The following is a 23915-nucleotide window of genomic DNA, read 5'->3' as shown; positions in this document are numbered from 1 at the left end:
ATTAGTCTTGATCTCCATTGTCAGTTCATGGCTCTTCTCATCCACCACGGTCACTAGTACTCTCACATTACAGCCTCTTCCCAACTTATGGACCAGTTACGGACCAAGCAATTTGTCATAACTCGGTTTGTTCGTAAGTCGGACCCCATAGAGTTACACACTACTGCACTGTTCGTAAGCGCGGCTCGCATTCGTAACTCAGGGTCCGCCATTTACAACAGCTTTAGTCCTAACTCCGAACGTGAGACAACCGTTCGCAACTCGGGGACCGGCTGTATAGCAACTATGACGACGATCGCAGGAGTGTACTCTCATCTCAACACTGCTCTCCACCTAGAGCCTACAATCATATGAAAGACATCGGACACGGTATTCTCATCATCCTCCATGGTATCCTGAATGGACCTATCACTCCTGTTATCCACCTTGCTGGTCCCCCTACCATCACTGGGCACTGGCACCATCACTCTTGGTCCAGAGGTCCATATCTCCCTCTCATCCCCATGTTTCCCCTTTCATAATGGAGGATGTGAAATGGAAGAGGAGCAGATTATTGTTGACCCTGATACCAAGCAACCCAACATATCACCAACTGACAAATCCTCGTACTCGCCAGAGGAGCTGATCATTCCTAATGACCCATCACCAACTGATCACCTGAATTAAATTCAGGACTTAAAAGGTAGCTACCAGCCAGGCAGTAGAAGTATCAGAGGTGTATGAAAAACAACATATGCTTTTAAAGAATCTTCAACCTGCCATAAAATTGAGAATTGCATTTCTCATAGATGAAGCAATTATGGAAACTGCAGTTGAGGTCTGACAGACACCAGCCACAGCCCCCCAAACAACAAGAAGAGTGATAGAAAGTACTTTGTCCCTCCAAGGGCATGGATGTTTTATTCCTTCACCCACAATTAAATTCCTTAGTGGTTGATGCTGCATAGCACAGATCCAAGAACCCACAATATAAGTCCACCACTCATGACAAGGACCATAAGTGGCTAGATTTTTTTGGCAGGAAAATGTATTCCTAATTGACGCTCCAGCTTCGTATAGCCAATTACACAGCACTATTAGCCAATCACAACTTTAATAATTATGCAAAATTGACAGAATTAGTGCAGCATCTCCCTGATGATAAAAGGTGCATATTAAAATCTATAGTACAGGAAGGCTACACTATATCTGGCACAGTGCTGCAAATGGTGCTCAACCCTGCTGACATGGCTGTAAGAGCAATGGCAACATCTGTTGTGATGAGAGGCTTATCATGGTTGCAGACAGCAGGTGTCCCGAAAGAGCTTCAGACTGAAGTCAAGGACTTACCATTTGATAAAGACAAACTCTTTGCTGTGTAAACAGACAAAGTCTTTCACTCTAGCAAAGACCCGTGAACCACCTTACGTACTTTAGGGAGGTATATGCCCCCATACCATAGGAGATGGTACACTCCCTGCCAGAGACAGAGAGATTTCTCCTGTGGCAAGCAACAAAAGTAGAGGCCATTCGACCAAAACTGCTTTAGGGCAAAGAACCAGCACCTATGAGCTCCTAACTCCTGCTCGTCCCACCAACAGGCCTCCAAGCAGTAAGTTTGAGTCTTTGGTCAAGGGCCAGCATGACCTCTTTACTCCATCAGTGCCTTCCAAATGCACCATATTCCATCATCATTCATGCCCTTTCTACAATCAATGGGCAGCAATCACCACGGACCGCTGAGTCCTAGAAGTCATCAAGTGCGGTTATTCTATCCTCTTTATTTCAGTTCCACCATCCTCCCCCCACCATCCCTTTTCAGGATGAAATGCTGCTCCATCAAAAGGTACACCACCTCCTATGCATAGGAGCCATAGAGAAGGGTGTCAAAGCAATAACAGGGCAGGGATTTTATTCAAATTACTTCCTTACAGAAAAACACACAGGCGGTTGGAGACCCAACCTCAATCTCCACTATCTAAACAAATACCTCCACAAATGATTCAAAATAGTCACACTGACGGCAATCATTCTGGCACTAGACAAGGGAGACTGATTTACAGCCTTCAACCTCTAATATGCTTATTTTCATATAACCATACACCCAGCGCAGAGACACTTACGGTTGCTTCAGACCATTTACAATACAGAGTTCTTCCTTTCTGACTCTTGTCTGCCACCAGAGTCTTCTCCAAGATCCTGGCACTAGCCGCAGCATCACTAGCTAAGGCATCATGATTTTTCCATACCTGGCCAATTGCCTCATTCGTGGCCCTTCCCAGCAAGCCACAAAAGATTGGTTCCTTTTCACCAATGGGTTTTTCAAATCTTTGAGCCTTATTATCAACGAGCGGATGTCTACCCTCTGCCCCACTCAGTCCCTAGAATTCATAGAAGCTCATCTTGATTCTATGACTGCATGAGCATACCTGCCAAATCAACATTTTGATGCCATAAAAAGCTTGATTTCAATCATGATATTGAGCCCAACTGTCTCAGTACTGACCTGCCTTCATCTCATGGTGACATGATTGCTACAACATATGTCATCGATATGCACCTCTGCATTTTCAGGGCCTTCAACACTGGCTTGCCTCGATGTATACACCGTCCAAACACCAGGTGCACAAACACATTGCAGTTCTACAGAGGGTCCTTTCGTCCTTACAATAGTGGACCGATCCACAGAACCTCCTTGCCGGTGTCCCATTCCATCAGGCACAACCATCCAACCATATTACCACAGATGCTTCGCTCCTCAGCTGGGGCGCCCACTTGCAACATCACTACGTTCAGGATACCATACTACCTCAGGTCCTTCCAAGAGTCTAGCCTCTGTATCAATCTCCTGGAGCTTCATGCTGTGCACAATGCCTGCAGATGCTTTCTTCAACATATCTGGGATTCCATGGTACGCATTCTCACCAACAACGTAACTACAATGTTTTATATCAACCAGCAGGGGGAGCTTACTTTCGATGCCTCTGTGTGGAAGCAATGCACCTGTGGAACTGGTGTATCCACACAATATCAGCACCACTGCATCATACCTACCTGGAATCAAGAATACAATTGCCACCCATTTGCGATAGATCATGAGTGGGGAAATCCATATCTGGGTCCTACACAACATCTTCCACCAATGGGGTTGATCATCTGTAGATCTCTCCATAATGTGCCAGAACACCAAGTGTCCCCAGTGTTGCTCCAGAGTGGGCATAGAAGCAATATCGCTGAGACACACATTCTTTATCTCATGGAATACTCACCTCCTTTATGTCTTTCCTTCCATCCCACCCCATTCCCAGAGTCCTCCAAAAGATAGAGTGGGACAATGTCTGAGTCATCCTCATAGGTCTGCCTGGCCCATCCCGGGGTTGGTTTCCCTGTGTACCTCCCTACCCACTAATGAACCGACCAGACCTATCACAGAACAAAGGCACTCTTCTTCACCTGCAGGTGCAAACACTACATCTGACAGCATGGTTTCTTTCTGGCTCTCAGAGGCGGAGCAGATGTGTTCACAACAAGAGAAGTCTGTCTCACTTCACAGTAGGCAACACACCATTCATAATACTTACCTATATAAGTGGGACCATTTTTCAGCCTGGTATGTGAGTAATGGGGTTCAGCCATCTACTGTACGTCTTCACACAGTCTTCGACTAATGTCTCTTAAACAACAAGTTTGTCAGTTTCATCACTCCTAGCTGGGAGTACTCCTAGCTGTGCTCACAGCATTCCAGCCACCAATTGACTTATTCTCCATATTTGCTCACCCTATCTCTAAAAGATTTCTCAAAAGACTACATTATCTTAATCTGCCACGTAGACCTATACCACCCATGTGGTACTTGGACTTGGTTCTTAATGCACTAGACCACCCTTTGAGCCCACGGCCAAATGTTCGTTCTACCTCTTAACAGTAAAAATGTTTTTTTTTAATGGCTATCACATCAGCAAGGCAAGTTAGTGAGATTGCCGCTCTCACAGCATCACCACCCTACACCATATTTCACAAAGACAAGGTTGTCCTCCAACCCCACTCCTCCATCCTACCTAAAGCCATTTCAGATCTCCACATCAGTAAGCCTGTTGTTCTCATTACCTTCTGCCCAAAACTTCATGCTTCCTTGGAGGAGGCCATTCTCCACACCCAAGATGTCCAAAGGGCATTATAATTGTATATAGATTGTACATGATTTTTCTGCAAATCACAGACTCTATTTGTTTCACTGCTGGAGTGTTCAAGAGGAAAACCTCTCTTGTCGCAGTGTGTCTCAAAAGTGATAATGACTTGCGTCCTTCAGTGTTACTCCCTTCAAGGTAAGCAATGGCAGCATCGACAGCCTTCCTGAAAGGAGTTCTGCTTGAAGATATCTGCTATGCAGCTACCTGGTCTTCTAACTATACTTTCACGAGACATTATGCAATAGCCACATCAGCAGACAAAAGCTCCACAGTAGCCAATGCAGTCTTTTCATCTGCGCATAAGACCTAGCCAAAGCCCACCTACCATCTGTGACATACTGCTGTGTAGTCACCAACAGTGGAGCACCCACGGGAGCATCATTCGAAGAAAAAAGGGAAGTTACTCACCTTGTGCAGTATCAACAGTTCTTCGAGATGTGTGTCTCCTTGGGTGCTCAACGACCCACCCTCCTTCCCTCTTCTTCAGCTTGACATTCACGCAGGAGGGCATACACGAAGAAACTGAGGGGAGACGGGCTGTGCTCGTGAACTCCAAAGGTGTGACTGGCATGCACCCCTTTTCCCCCGCACACATGCACAGCCTGACTAGATACTACTAGAAAAGACTCCAATCTGTAGCACCAGGATGAGCCCGACATCAACAGTGGAGCACCCACAGGACACACATCTCAAAAACTGTCACTACTGCACAAGCTTAGTAACTTTCCTTTGTGAAATAGTAAAATTGAGAAATTTAGAGGTGGTTTGGTTCTGGATGATAATGGTTAACTCAAATAATTTTATGCTAATTTTTTTAAAATTTACTCTTACAATTTATGCAGTATGTCTAACTCTTTCATTGTATGGTCATTAAATCTAGGCAGTTCAATAACAGACTTACGGCATGAATTTATTTATTTACAGAGCATGAGGATAAACAAGATAAAACTAAGCAGAAAGCTTTTGTGGAGCCATATTTTAAAAGTGATGAAAGGTAATGAAACATTTATATCAATGTATGAGAACAGAGTTTTCCTCTCTGAAGAGTCCTTATCCTTTCATAAAATAAAATGACTAAATAATTCCCACAAAGACGCTGAAGCTGTACAATTGGAAAATCTGTAGATGAATTCTGAGTAGTATTAGAGAATGAAGATGTGTTTTCACTTTTATTATGGGAGTGCTTAGGGGTCAGCTGAAAATGGGGTCCCATTATGCTATAGGCACGCACTATATATTTTACAAATGTGCATCTCTGTCTGTCCATTCATCTGTGAGTCCATTTGTTCAAGAACTCCTCCTAAGCAGTAAGAGCTAGGACCACCAAATTTGGTATGCAGCTTCCTCGTATCAAAACTTAAAGCAAGGCAAGGGTTTGATTGTGCCAGGACAATGGGATTTGCCTGGTCTTTGATTGTTTCTCATAAAATGGAAGGGGAGGTGTCGGCTAGGAGAGACAGTTACACTGTAGAATGACCGTTGGGGGGCCAACAAGGTACCAGAGATGGAGTTTCTGTTTTTATGTTGTCTGTCCCCCAGCTGGGGGACATGCACCCCTCCCCCAGCCATGCCTGCTGCTGCGACCATGAACAAGTGCTTCTCACCTGGCCCCAACCTGCTGCAGTGAGAGAGGGCTGGGGTTGTTCTCTCTTCCCCAGGCAGTCTGCATAATGAATCCTTTTCTTACAGTTCCTCTCCCCCATGCTTTATGAAATTGTCTTATGTATACAAATATGCATAACTCAATGAAGCTTTGGAAAAAATACCTCATGTAACCTATCAATTTTAATGTCACAATCTGCTGGATCTGTATATCTTATTTTGGTGCATGTGTCACCCTTGAATGTAAAGTTAGAGATATGGAAAAGGAATGGTTTGTGATTTTAAAGTGCAAATAAAAGCCATCAGCTGTGTTTCCAGTGCTTGCACATCTCAGTATCTGGGTGATCACCTGTAAATAGCCTCCTTTGTCCTTTAAGTCTAAGCAGTGGATGGTCTTAGGAAGACATGTGACCACCCCAGCTGGTAGGATCTGACCAGGTAATTTTACATGGAATATGGGAATGCAGAAACAGAATTCCCACCCAAAAGGAATTTGTTTAAGATGCAGAGTTTTCAGGCTCTTTGTCTTTGGCTGGCCTGAGACACCCAAAAAGGATCCAGAGACCCCAGGGATAAAAAGATCTTTGCTGGCTTGGAGTTTTAGCTGAAGTAAGAACAGTTTTAGGGTAAGTTTGCAATAAGCTTTAGTGTGTTAGAACTAGCTATGCATTTTATTTTAAATTTGTAATTTACTATGCTCTGTCCATTTTCACTTGCAACCACTTAAATTACTTTTATTTCCTGTCAAGCCCGGTGTAAATAATTGTTACCTGGGGGAGCAATCAGTATGTACATTCTCCTTTCATTATTAAAGGGTCTTGTCTGAATGGTTTATTTGGAGTTCTGATTCTATTTGGTGTGGGAGGGTTCCAGGATACAGTGCCTAAAACTGCATTCTCCTCAGACCTGAAGAGATTGAGTGTCTGCATTGCTCTTCAGGGAGCGCTGGGAGCGAGAGGGAGGGAGCCGACAGTAGTGATCTCAGCTCTGTTCCTGGGCAGGGGGAGACCAGGAGATCTGGACCAGCAGGACAGGATGATGAGAAGCCCCAGAGAGGAAGGAGGTTTCAGAGGCTTTGTCAGCACACCAACCCCAGGTCTTCTGTGACCTTACCTTGTCTCATCTCACCCAGAACAATGATTTAAATAAAGAAATACAAAACTATTTGAGTTAAGGATCCGAGCAATGCCAGACAAATCTAATATAAATTAGGGATGTGAACAGATAGTCGACTATTTGATAAGCAAATGCTTATCGGATAGTCAACACACTAGTTAACTATCAGAAAGAGGCAGCAAGCTGTGTGTGTGGGGGGAAGAGGTAGGGGTGCTTCAAAGAGGCCAGAATCTGGGCTCCATGTGGCGTTGCTGCTTTGAAACTCCACTGGGAGCCTGGGGCCAGCGGAGGACTGCTTGAGTCTCCTGCTGGCCCCATGCTCCCCACAATGCTTTTGCCTTTGAAGTGTAGCAACAGCCCGTTGGCTGCTGCTACACTTCAAAGGCAGAGGCGCCCTTATCAATTAATCAAACAGTTGATGCAAATTAGTCAATCTAAATTTAACATCCATAATATAAGATGGTTTCTGCCCAAAAATGTTCACAATGTAAATGGACAAGACAGACGAGCAGAATAAACAGTGTGTTGGTAACAAATATCAAGTATGTTCCATGACTGGTAGTGAGGCAGTAATACTCAGGAGGGGGTCAGCTAACTGGAAAGAGAAGGGAAGGAGAATCAGGGGAACAAGGTAGGGAAGCAGAAGGGAAAGAGGTGCAGGTGTGAAGTAAATCTTGGATGAAGAGACTAGAGGACGGGCTGAGCCAGAGTAAACAGGCAGTCTGCACAGTGAAGAGAAAGTCAGAGAATTTTCTAGAGTTTTGAGTGGAATGTCCAAAGTTGAAAAAGATTGCTGTTTTGCTGCTCCTGCTCGCTGGAGTCACTGGCTGGCTCCTATCTGCAGTTTTTCTCTAAGGCCAGAAAGTATACTGGTTTCTTGTAAGTGAGGGTTTTTTTCAGTGTCTCAATCTTTTTGTTTTGTTTAGTTCAAGTTTTTTGAAATTCCTGTGGACGTTAAATAAGGAATATTCAACAGACCACTGTATATATAAGGACATGAATGGAGAAATCCCTATTTGCATCATAACCTGTTAGTTTAAATTTCATAATACACTAGAAGACTTACCTGGTGTTGCCCTGGTCCTTTAGGACAGGGGGCTGGTGGTATGGAGTGATGTAGGAGTCAAGGCAGGGCCTTGAGGATGGGGGTGGGGGGGGCTGAGGGTATGGCGGATGCAAGACTGAGGCTTGGGGGGTGAGGAGGGGCTCAAGCTGGGGGGGCCTCCATCCCACGGGGTCCTTTTCTTCCCCCGCAGTAAGGGCCTTTTCTCTTTGCCTCCCCCTGGTTCTGCAGCCAAAGGCTGGGGGGGAGGAGGGTTTGGGTTAGAGGGGGCTACTTACCTGATCTATTGTCAAGCAAGATGGTGGAGCCCCAGCCTTGCTAGCTAGCCACTCTCTTGGTGGTGCAACTGCCCCAGTGGCCACTCTTAGTATTGCGTAACACCTGTCTGTGCCCCTCCCTTTCCATGTTATGGAAATCAGTCCACTCCGTGGCACTTCCTGTTTTCTTGGTGCAACCAAACCCTGACCTTGCTTTAAGTTAGGATGAAGTTAGGAGAAATCTGCGTATCAAATTTGGTGATCCTAAATCTTATTGTTTAGGAGGCGTTCTTGAACAGACTCATGGATGGGCAGATAGATGCACGTTTCTAAATAGATAGATTAAACACTCCATTTACTGTCTAGCTAACACAACTATTCTATACCCACTTTGCAAAGGAAAGAAATTGACATTTTCTTCAAAGGAACTGCAAAGTTGAAAAATCCTATACAGTTGCAACAAATAGTTAGAACCATCACAGCATTCATGAAGCATTTATGAAAAAAAACCCTGAAATCTTAAGTTGAGCAGGCCATGATTTAGTACAGTGATTTAATACAATTCAAGATTTTAAGTAGAGATGAGATGTTCAGAAGTTCCTCTTTCACAGAGGACATACATACATGTAAGACATCGTTCTTTAAAAACACTGCAAATCCTTCATGTTCAGATGTGAAAGATGGCCTTTTATATACCAAGTATCAGAGGGGTAGCCGTGTTAGTCTGAATCTGCAAAAGCGACGAGGAGTCCTGTGGCACCTTATAGACTAACTGAAGTGTAGTCTATAAGGTGCCACAGGACTCCTTGCCACTTTTATATACCAGTTGTCAGGAAGCTGAAGTTCTTGAAAATAAACTGTTAGATTGTTCCAATGAAATCCTGTTATTTCCTTGCTGCTGTCTGTGTCATTGGGTTAATAAACATTTTAATTTCCTTAAGGTCTAGCAGCACCTTAAAGATTTTTTAAGTTTTTCCAGTTACAGACTAACTCGGCTACCCCTCTGAAGTTTTTAATTCCCAAGACAGAAATACATTATCAAATGAAAACCTAGGCTACTGTGCATATTATGGGGAGTAAATTACAGCGTGCAGCAGAATGTTGCATTCCAAGTGCCCCACGTGGATGCTACTGGTGCAAACTAAAAGGTGCCTGGTTTGTATTAACATAATCCCATTTGAAAGAGTTGAATGAGGCAATTAGAATGTAACATTCTGGTGGATTCTGCAGTTAATGCACCCCGTAGAGCAGACATGCTCCTAGTGACTTTTTCCTTTTGCTTTTCAGAAAGAATACTGTATTAGGTTTTCCTCACATTGAGATTGTTCGGAAGAGAGAAGAGAGAAGAAAATTGTTGGGCCATACCTGTAAGGAATGTGAAATAGTAAGTAAAACTCTTAAGTGCTGGTCAATTTGCATTCTTTTAACTTGCTTGGTACAGAAGCCTGAAATGCTTCTCATATTAAAAACTTAGAAGCATGAGTACTTGTAAATCAAGTGACAGATTCCTGTAGCAGTAAGAGGGGAATGCAACTGGAAAATTTTGTATACCGCTAATGTAAATGGTAGAGAAAAAAATTAGAAAAAGAGATGTAAAAATGTCTTTATCCCTTTCAAGTAATTGAAATGCTTTCAGATCCATTATACGTATATTATATGTGTGTTAGTCTATTATACACATAAAATAAAGGTATGCTTCATTTGGTCATTAATATACTTTTCAATCTACTGGAGTTATTGAGCTACAATCTCATACTTCACAATGTGCCTGTGGTGTGGATTAATGAGTTAATAAAAAAGTTGCTTTTGAGTTTTATTGCTTAATTTCCTCTCTTATTGAGAACCAATATTTTTCCTTCCATTCATTCTGTACAACTGGTAGCTAAATTTCTCCTACTGAGTAATGTGGCTTATTAGTAATTTCTTGCACAAAACAAGTTCATGAAAAATCTCTTGAACTCAAGGTAAACCCTTTAGTAAAATTCTTCTTTAATGCACATAGTTTCATTTACAGCTGACTGTAAAAGTAAATTCTTTGTTCCAAAATATGTGAGAAATAGAGGGTTTGAATGGAAACAGAACATTTAAAAAATCTATTCTGTTTCTTGTGCCAAGAGCCATGCATTAACTATTTTAATTTCCTGTCTCTGCATGCTACAGGATTTTTCTCCCAGTGAAGCCAGTTCTCATTATATTTTGGCAAGTAACATCATGGAAACATTTGTAGACTTTATTCATAATGTACAAGCGTTAGTTTTTATTCTAATTATTTTTTGAAAAGATTTTTTTAGTGTAAACTATCCAAGATGAATGCCTTAAAAATTGTACAAAATGCTTGACAATAACAATGCAGTAAAATGTCTGGATTTGAAAAAATTCTTAACTGAAGCTATCACTTGGTTAATTGTCTGCATAGCTCTGCATACTTTGGTCCAGTCACCGTTCCAAAGCAGCATCAATATTGAAAACATAGTCCTCATTACCTAAGAAGCCATTACCATATCCATTTCTGGTCCCTAGCACTACAGTATGTTACCATCAGATTTTGGTTCTTATCTTTGTGCATCTGTTTGTCAATTTGTGAGTCTGTCTGTTCAAGAACTCCTAAAAGGTAAGAGGTAGGACCACCAAATGTGATATGCAGCTTCCCCTTCTTATAACTTAAACAAGGTAAGGGATTGGTTGTGCCACAACAATAGGATGTGCCTGGAATTGGATTGTTTCTTATAAAATGGAAAGGGAGGTGTCTGGTATTGCAGTGTTATCCTGTAGCATAATCTCTGGGGGCAGCAAGGTGCCAGAGATGGGAACTGGAACGTCTATAATCTCATTGGGCCAGCAGGGAGCAGGGGTAGAGAAAGGGGCAGCTATCTACTATATATTTCAGAGAATTTGTCTATTTTTGTGTCTGTCTGTCCCCCGTCCCCTGTCCCCCGCCCTAGGCAGAGTACAGGCCCCCCTCCCCCAGCTGTGTCCACTATAGCAGCCATTGCAGGCATTCCTTACTTGGTCCCAACTGTTGCAGTGAGAGAGGTCTGAGGTTGGCCATTCTCCTCAGGCCAGCCTGCATAATGAACCGCCCCCCTCCCCTCCCGCCCCACCCTAGAAGAAAAACAAAGCTTATTTGAGTTAAAGACCTGCGCAACACTGGATAAGTCTTCTAGTATATAGATATCTGTAAGAGCTACTCCAACAAAACTGCTTCTAAACAGCATTTTTGCAAGTTAATGGTAACTCCCTATTTTATTTCCCCCCCCCCCCATGAAACTGCATTTTCAGTCATGATGACTTCATATACAGTTTGTAATAGGATATTGACGATTTGTTTGTACTTTTTTTCTATTCTTTATCTACAGTCACTTTAGATGCTAAAATCACCTCTGTCAATGTTTTCTTCACACACACCCATTCCTGGTATAGTAATAGGGCTAAAATTAAAAACATTACTTTCTGCAAAAGGATGACACTTCAGTTTGTTTTTACTGTTTGTTATTTGTTTTTAATTACCACAGAAAATAGAATGTAGCTTTTTAATTGTTTTAATCCCTGTTCACTGCATTCCTCAGCAGTTTAAACTGTTTAATAGTTAGGCCTAATATTTGTTTTACAACAGATCTGATGAAGAAAAATACAAGGTTTTTAATAGTTTTAAAATTCCTAATAAACTGTTTTAGGACAGACTTTAAGCCAGTTTCTAATTATCCTTAAGTTAATAATTAGCTATCATTAATCTGATTGGCTGTGGATTTTCTCTGTGAACTAAGGATGTTAAGTAATGGTTAATTTACTAGATGATTAGTGGATGGAATTTCCATCGACTACTCGACTAGTCGATAGGCACTTCCGTGGGGCTCTTGTACATTTCAGAGGAGGAATGTGGAACTCTGTGTGCAGCCCGGGGCCAGCGGCAAGTCCCATTGACCAGGGCTGCATGCAGCATGCCCGCTTTGAAAGGTACAAGAGTCCCCAGCGGTGGTTCTTGTGCATTTCAAAGCAGCAGTGCAGCATGGATCCTGAGGTCAGCGGGGGACTTTGAGGGACAGCCCAGCTGACCGCAGGTTCCGTGTGGTATTTCCCCAAAACCCGGGGTCAGCTGGGTCTCCCCAGCTGAACCCGGGTTCCACAGAAATGCCACGCTGGAGCCCGGGATCAGATGGGGAGTCCCCAGCTGACTCTGGGCGCCACGTGCAGCAGTGCCGCACAGCTGATCTCTGGCTCAGCTGTGCGGCACTGTCCCTTTCAAACACTGAGGCTGCGTTTCAAAGGGGCAGCACCTCACAGTTGATCCTGGGCTCAGCCGTGCAGCACTGCTGCTTTGAAGTACCCACTCTTCTCCCCGCTTTGCTGCCTCTATCTGATAGAGGCAGCAAGGGGAGAGGGGAGGAATCAACTATTCGACTGACTATCCGATAAGCAGGGCTCGACAAATTATGGAAAACTCTACTCACCAAACAAAAAAGGGACTCGCCACCCTCCCCCCCAAAAAAGTGGTTTTTTTTTAATGGCATAAATTTCTAATAAGAACAGTACTTCCTAATACATTCTTAATAAATATCACCCAAGTTATTAATAAATATCTTATAAACTTTTCTACCTTTTCCCTCTGCTGCCATGTCTCCTCCCCTTGCTTCATCAGCTCCCCTGGTGCCTGCTGCCCCCCCCCCCCCCCGCCCCACCCTCCTCTGCTGTCCTGACTCCTGCCCTTCTCACTGCCCTCAGCCTTCCTGAGACCTGCCCCCCTCCACCAGCCCTTCTCTCCCCCCTGTGCCTACTCCTCCAGTAGCCCCACTCTTATCAAGTGAGCTACCCCTCCTCATCCCCTCTCCTAACACCTCCCTCTACACACCTGCCCTGCCTCTCTCCTTTGATGCTGGTCCCTCCCCTGCAAGTGTCTGCCCTTCTGCTTCACCCCCAGAATCCCCTGGCACCTGCACCCTCCTGGTTCCTTCCCCTTCCCTCACTGCCCCTGCCCCCTTTGCCCTCTTTTTCCCTGATACCCACCTCCTCAGCACCCTCTGCCCCCATTCCCCTCATGACCTTGTGTCCTCACACATGCCTTGCTCCATCCCCACCTTCCTCATGCCCACCCCTTCTTTCAAGCCTTCTCCCAGCACCTTCCCCTCCACCCTTTAGCTCCCAGTGCCCTTAACCTCTCCTTTCCCAGCATCACCCTGTTCCCCCCTCCCACTGACACCTCCCCTCCTGCCCTTTTCCTCATTGTCTGCACTTGGCCCCCTGGGATTTGTGTCTCCTGCACCCCTGTCTCTTGGTGCCTTCCCCTTTCTTCTTCTTCTTCTCCTGACCTTCTCCCCTCCCCTCCCCTCAGCACAAGCCCCTTCCCCATATTTTTCCCCTCCCCTCCCCCAGCCCAGCCCAGCTGGGCCAAGCAAATCATTCCCCCCCCTTTTTTGTTGTCTTTTACACGTTTGCATTTTGCAATGGTTTTTGTTTTTTTGTTTTCATTTTTGTCCCAGCATTTTAGCCCTATAAATAGCAAATAGCATTTTCATTTATTTTTTTCCATAAAGGCAAAGGTGCTTCAAGTGAACTCCCCCTTTCACTCGCTGCTGGGTCACAGCAGCCTTTTCCCTGCCTTGTCCAGCCCCTCCCTATGGACAAGCACCCCTCACTCCCAACCCACAGGGGAAACAGGGTGCAGGGACAGCACAGAGCCGGGGGCGGGGGGGGGGACAGGGGTGGCGCGGGGAACAGGAGGCAGAGGGACGCAGGTATTGGGGGGAGCAGTGTGCTGGAGGCACGGAGAATGGGACACGGGGAACGGGAGGGGCAGAGGGATCGGGGTCTAGGGGCAGTGCAGGGAACAGACAGTACAGAGCTGGGGTGGGGAGCAGGGATCGGGGGAAGCAGGGTACGGGGTGCAAGGGCAACGCAGAGCCAGAGGGAGAGCAAGGGATCTGGGATGCAGGAGTGGCGTGGGGAATGGGCGGCGGGAGCCAGATGGAGCGCGGGGGCGGGTGTTGATATACTGACTATAACATTTAGAACACTGTCAAATCAATGTCAGATAACACCAATTCAGCCAGTTATATCTGTAGCAGATAGCTTCTGGAAGAAGACCTGCACTTCACCCCATTCTACAGAAACAGTACAGTCAAATCACTCTCCTATTCATCTTACTGTATGACATCTCTCATGAATAGGCCTTTTTCAGTGCTGTGCTTGTTTTGCTGCCACACCATCATCATTACTGACATCCTTTCTTTTTTGTTTTTGACTGTTTTATGTTTCCCCACTAAATACTGAATTAGTTTGCTAGTATTCTTTAATATTCCCACTATGCAGCCTTCTGCACCATCTTGCTACCACTAGATGGAGTTGGTAAACAAAACTTTGGGGTAGCCTTTAATAAAAGCAATCCTGTACTGGACGAGCATTCCATTTATTTCCCGTCTCTTACTCCAAATTACTTTCTGCCTGGCTGGACTCAGATTTTAACTTGGATTTGTCTCTTCTGATCATTCCATTGTAGTATTTTGGCATGATTACTTTAGCGCTTTTGATGAGATTCAACTATAAAAGTTTGGATGGCACAAGACTAGTGTATCGTCAATTGAATTAAATCATATATTCAAGCTTTGGAAAGAAAGTACTGGATACATAAACACTGTGGTACTCTATAATGTCTAAATTGCAGACTGGCATTCTGCTTTTGGCAAGAAGCATGGTCTATAATACTAGAAGGATGAAAAATTATTCTCTTTCATGATGCACATGGCAGCCACTCTAATAAGTGACTTCATGCATCTGGCAAAGTGGATTCCAACCCACAAAAGCTTGTGCCCGAATAAATGTGTTAGTCTTTAAGGTGACACAAGACCCCTTGTTTTTGCTGAAACTTTAACATGCCTACCCCTTTGAATCCCATAAATGATTGAACCATGGAAATCAGGCTCTTTTTATTTAAAAAGTTATTTGTAACCTTTGTATTAGTCCAGGTATACTGGATTACATTGTTGAAGCCAGTGATGTTGAACTACTGTTGGTGAAGGTAGAATTGGTTCAAAGTTTGTGGGGTACATTTTCACCCTGATCTAATTATTTTTAGTTGCTCAGGCAGTACAAACATAATATAGGCTCACCATAATTTTCCTGCATGAGATTCTCCCTGTGAGTAGAGAGTTTCCATTGGGCATAGAACTAGCTGCTGTGCCTCTCTCCATGCAGCCAACAATACAGCTGCTGGGAAGGGAAGAAGAGGATACTAGATCACTCTGTACACCAGATAGTTAATCAAGAATCATAGTTAGTTGATATAGTTTAGACCAACTTCTTAGCTGCTCTAACTTTGCCTTTTGTTTGTGTAGTAAATCAGGGCTCCTCTGGATTTCTTTCTTAATAGCAGAGAATCTGGCCCATGGACTTTGTGTTTCATTTATACCCGAAACTCAATTTTTTTAATCTGAACATTACTCCTTTTTGTTGGTTAACTTTGATGCTTCTGTTGGTCTCTGTATGTATGCCAATCTGTTTTAAGTCCTAGTTCTGTAGAGACTTATTAGGTACATGCTTAAGTTTACACAGGAGACCAGTCAGTGGGAGTATTCACATGAGTAGGTACACATGTGCAGGAGTATTTGTATTGTTAATACTAACACAGTTTCTTTTTTATGCATTTTCAAAATTATAGCAGTGAAGATGAAGTAAGTAATAAGTCAAATTTAACAGACTAACACTTGAAGTCAGGGACATGCAAACCTAAATCTGTAATTTTGGCAATCCTCACCAAGATGTATTTATTCAAGTACAATGATCTGTATGACAGCGTGATACAAGTTATATAAATTGCCTCTTATACATCGTTATTTATTTGTATGACCTATTACATATTTTTCATTTTTAGTATTACGCAGATGTTCCAGAAGGAGAGCGAGAAAAGAAGCTATCTGCTTGTTCAAGACATCGATTCCGCTACATTCCTCCTAATACCCCGGAAAACTTCTGGGAGGTTGGATTTCCTTCAACTCAAACTTGCATGGAAAGAGGTGATTATGTAAAACTGTTTTGTGGAAAAGTTTGCATGTGTTGTTTTTAAATGTGATGCTGAGAAATCAAGTATTAAAAACACTCAGATGCTCTTTTTAACGAAAGATTCCCTACACAGCTCTGTCAAATTCCATTTGGCCACCAGTTACTATAATCCTGGGTAATTGTTGCCATTTTTTCAGTTGCTCCTGGGACATTGGGAAAGAGGAATGTGAAAAGAATTCCTAACAATTGAGATAGAGTGAGAGGATATGGGAAGAATACCCACACAGCTAAATTGACCATATTTATTACTAATATAAAGCTAGACCTGAATTTTCAGAGGTGAAAATCTGGTTCATTCTGGTATTTAAGCTTTGAATAACAAGCTGATTTGACAGGTCTTCATAACTGTGCTAGGTGTCACAGGGAATGGGGATGTATGATAAAATGACTATATTGTCAATGGTTATCTGTGGTTGCCTTCTGAACATTGTGGTTTGCTCTTTCTTATGCCCATATCCTGGTTTATTGCAAAAACACAAACGTCTCTTTAGATTTTTATATATATGGAAGATTATTCTTTTTATAGAAATATCTTTAAAGAAGTCGTCGTACATTGGTGCAGTAATCTGAATTAAAAATGTGTGGATTTTTTTATTATGCTGTTCTTCAGTTATGGTGCTGCAAAATACATCATATTTCAAATGCTTTGCTGGAAAGCTCTATCCTTAAAACCACATTTTGCAGGCAACTAGCCTTTAGAGTGGCTCCAACTACCTACATTTTAAGTGAGAAACAACGAGGTAATTGGTTGTTTGCTACAGTTTTCACTTTGATTCTACTAAACAATACCACCATACCCTTGAATTGGGTACGGTCTTTAATACATGTACGTTTTATAAGGGATTTCATTGATAACTTCAGAGGAACTGAAATTCTGAATTAAGAGTCCCATGCATTTCTGAATTCTTTGTTATCTAATTACTACAGTGCATATATACTTTAATACTTAACGGTTATGCAAAACAATCTGTTCTCCAATATTTTAAGGTGGATTGCAGGAAAACTTGGCCTTGAACATTGGATGAATCTCCATCTTTACCTAGTAGAATGTTAATCAACATATTATACATACTGCACATCACATTAATATGTATTGCACATTATATCACGTATGAACGTTAGATAGTTTAAGCTAAGCTGTATGAGTGTGAATTGTATTAGGATTTTCCCAGACATTTTTTCTCTCATGCAAAAGTAACTCTATAATACTTTACAACAGCACAACTCTGCTCTTGGCACAGGCAAATACAAAGCTTGTCAGTGACTAAGGATGTTAACTACCATGTATTTGTGTAAACGTGTAACTGCTGGATTTTTCATGGTTACACTTTTACAGGCAGGGGGAGCAGGCAGGAGTCAGTGCTTGTGAAGAGCTGGCTTTTAAGCCAGTTCCCTGCAAGCAGCAGGACTGGCCTTCCCCCAAGCCCTCCTGCTGCCCCTGAGAAAGAGGCAGCAGCAGGAGGGGAAGGGGCAGGTGGCTCTGTGGGAGTTGATACACGCTTGAAAGCCAGCTTGAAAGCCATTTCCCTTGTGTACTCCAGCCTGCCCCCCCTCAACCCTATCAGAGGCAGCAGGGCAGGGAGAGGCAGTCCAGTGCATATGAGGAGCTGGTGCTCATGGGGAGCCAGCCTTTAAGTTTCCCCCAAGGACTGGTTCCTACCTATTCTCTCCCCAACCCCACTGTTACCTCTGTGGAAGGCAGCAGTGGGGGGGGAGGCAGCTCCACTGAAGCTGGCTCCTCACAGTCACCAGCTCCCGTCTTCTCTTCCTCACTTTGCTTACTGATATAGACAGCGGGGGGGAGGGAGTTGTTCATGTAGTTGTTAGGATTAACCAATAAACCCAAGTTTATAAATAAATCAAGTAAATGACTACATGCTAACTTCCCTATCAGCGACTAGATCCGGGGTGGGCGAATTCTGGTCTGCAAGCCGGATCTGATCCACAGGGTTAATCCCTGGTGGGTCCCCACCTCTGTATTTACCTGCACTTCACAGGCGTTGGCCAATTGCAGCTCTCGCTGGTTGTGGATCTCTATTCTTGGCCAGTGGGAGTGGCAGGAAGCGGTGTCCATGCTTCTTCCCGTCACACTAATTGGCTGCAAACAGTGAGAGCTGCGATACCTGTGGCGGTGCAGGTAAATATAGCGGTGGTAGCCTGCCAGGGACTATCCCTGTTGGGCTGCTATTTTGTTTATTGCCCTCCCAGGACTAGACGCATGAATCAATCGTGTTCTAATACAGTTAGTAAGTCATGAAAGCACGGCTTGGTGCCTGGAATGTGCTCCAACATAAAGATACAGACTAGTGGGTTGAATCTTGGATGATGTACAGAGAGCCTTTAGCTTGTATGACAGGGCAGGTTATAGGGATCGATTAGAAGGGGAGAGAGGCAGCTCTAAAAAACAACTATAGCCCTGGTTAATTAGGAGCAGCTGAGACAGGACTGAGATAAATCAATTAAGGGCCAGCTGATCAGACTTCCGGCTGCCACAGGACCTCTTTAAAAGTCTTCCCGGGGGGTGGGGGAGTGTAACTGATAAGGAAGGAGTCAGAGAAGCTGAGACACAACATCAGTGTTGCCAGAAATCACAGGAGAAGGTAAGAGTCTCCAGTAGGAAGCGTTTGTGCTCCCTTCTCTAAGTAGACTGAGACTCCAGCTGGAAACTGGGGAGGACTAGTTGCCCGGGCTGACCAAGGGGCATCTGCCCCACAGCCTTTTAGCTGGAGAACAGAAGCCCAACCCCAGCAAGGGCAGGCAGGCTCGGTCTGCAATACCAGACTGTGGGATAGTGGACTGACTGGGGGTCTGAGACCCAGGATTGGGACTGACCCTGCCATGCTTGTAAACAATTGTAATAGAAATATAGGTAGTTGTAAACACATACTTTTGAAGCAAGCCTGTGTAAGGTGAATGCTGCAAGACTGTCCATATGTGTTTCCTTTTTGTTTTGTACTACTCTGTCTTTAACTGATATTGAAGCAACGTTTTGTTGGCTAAACCACAAATGTAATTGACTAATCATTACCTAATCAAAAAGGGTATGGAATCTTCAATATCTCAGAAGAAATGGGGTTTTGATGTGTGAGGTCTTATGCAATAAACTGTCAAACAAGTAACAGCAATGCTAATTAGGATACTCTTAAAGGATAAAGGACTAAGTCAATCGTACTGAAATTTGAATCTGTAATTCTAAGGAATTTCAAACTTTGGGCTCAGACAGTGATCCTGTTAGTGGATCCTATTGTTCAAAAACAGAATGTCCCTGTGTAAAACGGTGTATTATAGCTATTCCTTGACAATACCTTGAAGTGAGTCACTCATAGCATTTCATCAGCTGCAAAGAAGGAATTTACCAGTAAACTTGATTTTAATGAATTTAGTGTTTGTGAACAGAGAAAAGTTGACAAATATGAAGGCTGAAGTCCTATACTTAATCCACAGAAAAATACAGCAGAGACCACATCATTTTATTAGAGGCTTGTGTTCTGTTATGTAAGATACATGTGTCCAGAGAAGTTGTATTGAGTGCATTTGATAAATTAGAATGTGAGAAATATTTTCAGAAATAGATTTTGTGTGTTAAATATCTCAGATTTTTCAGTATTTCTACATATCTTACAGAAATAACATATTATAGTAAAATATAAATGTTTCTGTGAGGAAGGACAGTGAAATGTTTAAGGAGTTGCAAAATAATTGAACATTTTACAGCCTGATTTCTCAGTAGATCATCAGTAAATATACTCTGTATTAGCTATTAGGAAACTGCTGTAAAGCAATATAACTAAATTTATTGATTTTAATGGACATCATTTTCTGTGTGCCAAGAGCATTTTAAATGTCCCCTAGCTGGTCACACGAGTTTCCAAAAACAACAAACAAACAAACAAACAAAAAACTTTAAACAAATATCTCTATGGTAAGCAAAACTTAGTCATCTGTTAAATGCATATTGCTTTTGCTTTTATACTGTACCATCTCTCAACCAGATTGTTTTGAAATCTTTATTCTGATTGATTTTTTTTTTACATTCTTTTAAGGATACATTAAAGAGGATCTTGCACCCTGTCACCGTCCAAAAAGAAGACAGCCTTACAATGTGATGTTTTCTCCAAAAGGCAACGAACAGAAGACATAAATGATGGGCAAACAAAGCACATAAATGTGGGAAAAGTCTTTCCTGCCATTAGATATTTATAGTTAATATAAACTTGAAATAAAAATACTGTTTTTTTTCAAAATGATAAATCATTTCATTAAGTATGTAAATCATTTCCATCTTAGAAAGTTCATTTGAAAATCTGAAGTATGGATCAGGAAACACTGCTATTTAATGTTTGTTTCATTTTATGTTAATGTTTTGTCTTGATTTTGCACCTTTAAGATAGTGGGTCTACTCCTGTTTCCTCCATTGAAGTTAATACCCATTGGGACCACATCCAAACTTTAAGTAACATGGCTGTAACTTTGAACTTCATGGAGTTGTACCTGCTCATTCTAAGTCTAAATATTTCTTATAAATTTCAGTGGAAACAGGACTGGACCTGGTGGGGTGCTTCCATTTTGCACTGGATAACTTAAAGGATTTATCACCTTCCCTTTTTTGTAATAATTGTGATATATCTAATTGCAATAAACTAAAAGTAGTATTTATTAATGATTTTACCACCTCAAAACTTCATCCATCAGAGCTCTCCATCATAACTTCCTGTGCCGATTTGCATACCAAAATGGTTCTTTCTTCCTCACAATTTAAGCGATTTAAGTTGGAATCTTTAAATTTCTGCTCTAGCTTATCACATGACTGTCTTCTTTTAATTTTAATTCTGCGTTATCTGTTTACCTTTCCTTCATAAATACCCAAAGTTAGTGTCTCTCTCATTGTGAAGATGTCTGAATTGAGGGTAGAGTGTCAATACCGTTTGGAATTTATTGTGCCTAGACTCCTCCTAAAGGTCTTCAGCACTATCCACTAGACCAGTAGTTCTCAAACCAGAGGTACGGGCCCCCCTGCAGGCCACAAGCAGCTTTCAGGAGGTCCTCCAAGCAGGGCCAGCATTAAGAGTTGCTGGGGTGCAGAGCAGAAAAATGAAGCCCCACCAGATGGGGCTGAGTCCTGCCACCTGGAGCTGAAGCCAAAGCCTTAAGCATCTTGGCTTCATAGGCGCCCCTATATCAAGGAGCCCCAGGCAGTTGCCATGTTTGCTTCATGCTGACCTGGCTTGTATATGTAGAAAACCAGTTGTTATGGCACATGAGGGCCACAAAGTTTCTATAGCATGAGGCGGGGAAGGCTCAGAAAGAAAAAGGTTTAGAATCCTACATTAGAGTGAGTGGTCTCTTAAGACATGCATTCTAATGTACTCTTAGAAATTTCTAAGTTCACAAAGTACACAGGTTGATACCTCACTATATAGTCCAACTGCCTTGGTACTCCACTAAATTAAAAGATGGAATGTAGTATTGTGAAATAGGAAGATGAGAGAGCTGCCTAATTTAAACCAGTGGAAAGTGTGTACACAGACAAAGTGAAATATTTTTCTAGCTTAAAAATGACTTCTATGAACAGCACTATAAGTAGGCCCCTACCAAATTCATGTTCCATTTTGGTCAGTTTCATGGACATAGGAGTTTAAAATCATATTTCATTATTTCAGCTATTTAAATCTGAAATTTCACGATGGTGTAATTGTACAGGTCCACACTCAAAAAGGAATGGGGAAGGGGTGTTGCAATGTTACTGTAAGGGGAAAGGGTGTGGAAATACTACTGCCCTTACTCCTGTGCTGCTACTGGTGACAGTGCTGCCTTCAGAGCTGGGCAGCTGTAGAGCAGCAGCTGCTAGCCAGGAACCAAGTTGTGAAGGCAGAGCTGCCACCACCAGCAGCATACAAGAAAGGATGGAATAGAATACTACTGAGCCCAGCCAACAACTGCCTCTCTCCAGCCACCCAGCTCTGAAACCTGCACAAAAGTAATGGTGGCAATATCACTTTCTGATGGAAAAGCAGACAAGCTACAAGAGTGGTCATGTGACCCTCTCCAACAGTTTGTTTCAGGTGTTTAGGGCAGCTGGCAAAGGTAAATCAGTGGCACGGGGACAGGACTAGGGAAGATCCAGTTGGTGGTTCCTATCCTGAGTGGGGCTTAGCTACTAGTCCAGGCTGGGCTGGGGAGGAAGGGACCTCTTTCCCATATGGCATCAGGGGCCAGGTCAGACAGACCTCCAGATTTCTCCCCCAGCTGCAGGAAGTTCTGCAACCCCCTGCACCTGCACTACCCCAATGAGCCACCTACATCCAGATTCTAACTGCACCTGGATCCGCATTCCACTAAGCCTTATTCCCCACAGCATCCGCACTGAATCACCTGCCCACTTCAGCCAAGCTCTACTCCTTCCTCACACAGTAAGCCCCAAACACCTTCACCTTAGACCCTCCTGCAGAGACCAATTACATTGCACACAGAACACAGCCCACAACAAGACCCTGTGCATCCATAATACCCCACACCTCTATCCCCCACTGAGCTGCTTGCACCCATATTGTTGCACACAGAACCCTCTCAACCCACACTTGGATTCCCCCATACTAAGCCCATCCACACTTGCATCATGCATTGCTGAGCCTGCACACCCACACTTAGTACACCTGACTTGGAGGTGCATGGCCTTAGGGTATTTCTGAGGCAAACCTGGTCTGCTGTCAGGGTTGAGTGCAGCTTCTCTGCTGAGTCTATGTCCCGGGGGGAGCTGCCTAGTGATCTCCCACCTCTGCACAGCCAGGGGGCTGTGCTCCACAATATCAGGCTGGAGCCTCCACATTCATCAGCCAAATAACATTTGCAGAATTTTGCAGATTTAAAAAAATAATTGACACAGAATGTGCTCAGGAGTTAATAGTATCTTTACAACCACACTCATTTACTGCTCACTAATGTAGTTCTTCAGTGTTTATTAAATTAGCTTCTTAATTGTTAGTGTTTTCTTTACAATTAGTCCACTAATGACAATCACTTTCATGCATACTAGTTGAGATGTCAAACACATTAATGATTTAAAATGAATTTAATTAAGGAAGTAGGGAGTGGCAACACTTGAATTTGAAAACAAATATTTATTTTCCTAAGGATGTTATTAGCAACAGAGACTGAGGAAAGAGAATAATTGAAAATATGAAGTGGTGATGCTACTGAGAAACAGTTATAAGAAGGACTTGATCGTGTAGTCTTCACCCAATCTTGAAAATTTTGCTTGGGTACTAAAGAGTTTGGCTTCATCCTTCTGTGTTTCCAATTAGCTTGTACTTTGGCAGGATGCTGCTGCCCATTGATTCTTGTATTAAGCTCTAGTGACCAAATGTCTGGATGAACTAGAAAACTGGAAAAAGTGCAAAATTGGTGTGCTTTATTTTCCACTTGAGCATTCATGCATAGAAATAATGCGGTTTGCAAAAGCATAGCAAGAAAAGTCTTAACTCCTGCTGATCCTACCCCAGCCAGAACTAGTTCTCATTTCTACATCTTTTTAGATGTGAGAAGGTTTGCATCTGCTAGGACTATGTCCATCACAGTGCCAATGAGATGCCTCAGACAGTTTTCTTGCTAGAGCATTAATTTTAGAGCTACCGTTCCTATCTCTGGATTATTCCTATATGT

At 43.0% G+C, this 23915-nt stretch overlaps 1 protein-coding gene across 7 annotated transcripts in view; it reads left to right on the top strand.

The window, feature by feature from the left end:
- The window catches only part of RBBP8 (RB binding protein 8, endonuclease), a 110938-nt gene extending 90019 nt beyond the window's left edge, over window positions 1-20919 (top strand). For all 7 annotated transcript variants that reach the window (XM_075920885.2, XM_075920886.2, XM_075920887.2 and 4 more), the window contains 4 exons: window positions 5094-5163; window positions 9495-9591; window positions 16069-16210; window positions 20300-20919. In XM_075920885.2, coding sequence (XP_075777000.2) covers window positions 5094-5163; window positions 9495-9591; window positions 16069-16210; window positions 20300-20397 — 407 coding nt within the window. In that variant the 3' untranslated portion in view covers window positions 20398-20919. The remainder of the gene's footprint in view (window positions 1-5093; window positions 5164-9494; window positions 9592-16068; window positions 16211-20299) is intronic.
- The last annotated feature ends 2996 nt before the right edge of the window (window positions 20920-23915 follow it).

The sequence above is a fragment of the Pelodiscus sinensis genome, chromosome 2 (assembly GCF_052426305.1).
Source record: "Pelodiscus sinensis isolate ZL-2025 chromosome 2, ASM5242630v1, whole genome shotgun sequence".
In the NCBI taxonomy this organism is placed as follows: domain Eukaryota; kingdom Metazoa; phylum Chordata; order Testudines; family Trionychidae; genus Pelodiscus; species Pelodiscus sinensis.
This window is presented reverse-complemented; position numbering and strand designations above follow the sequence as displayed.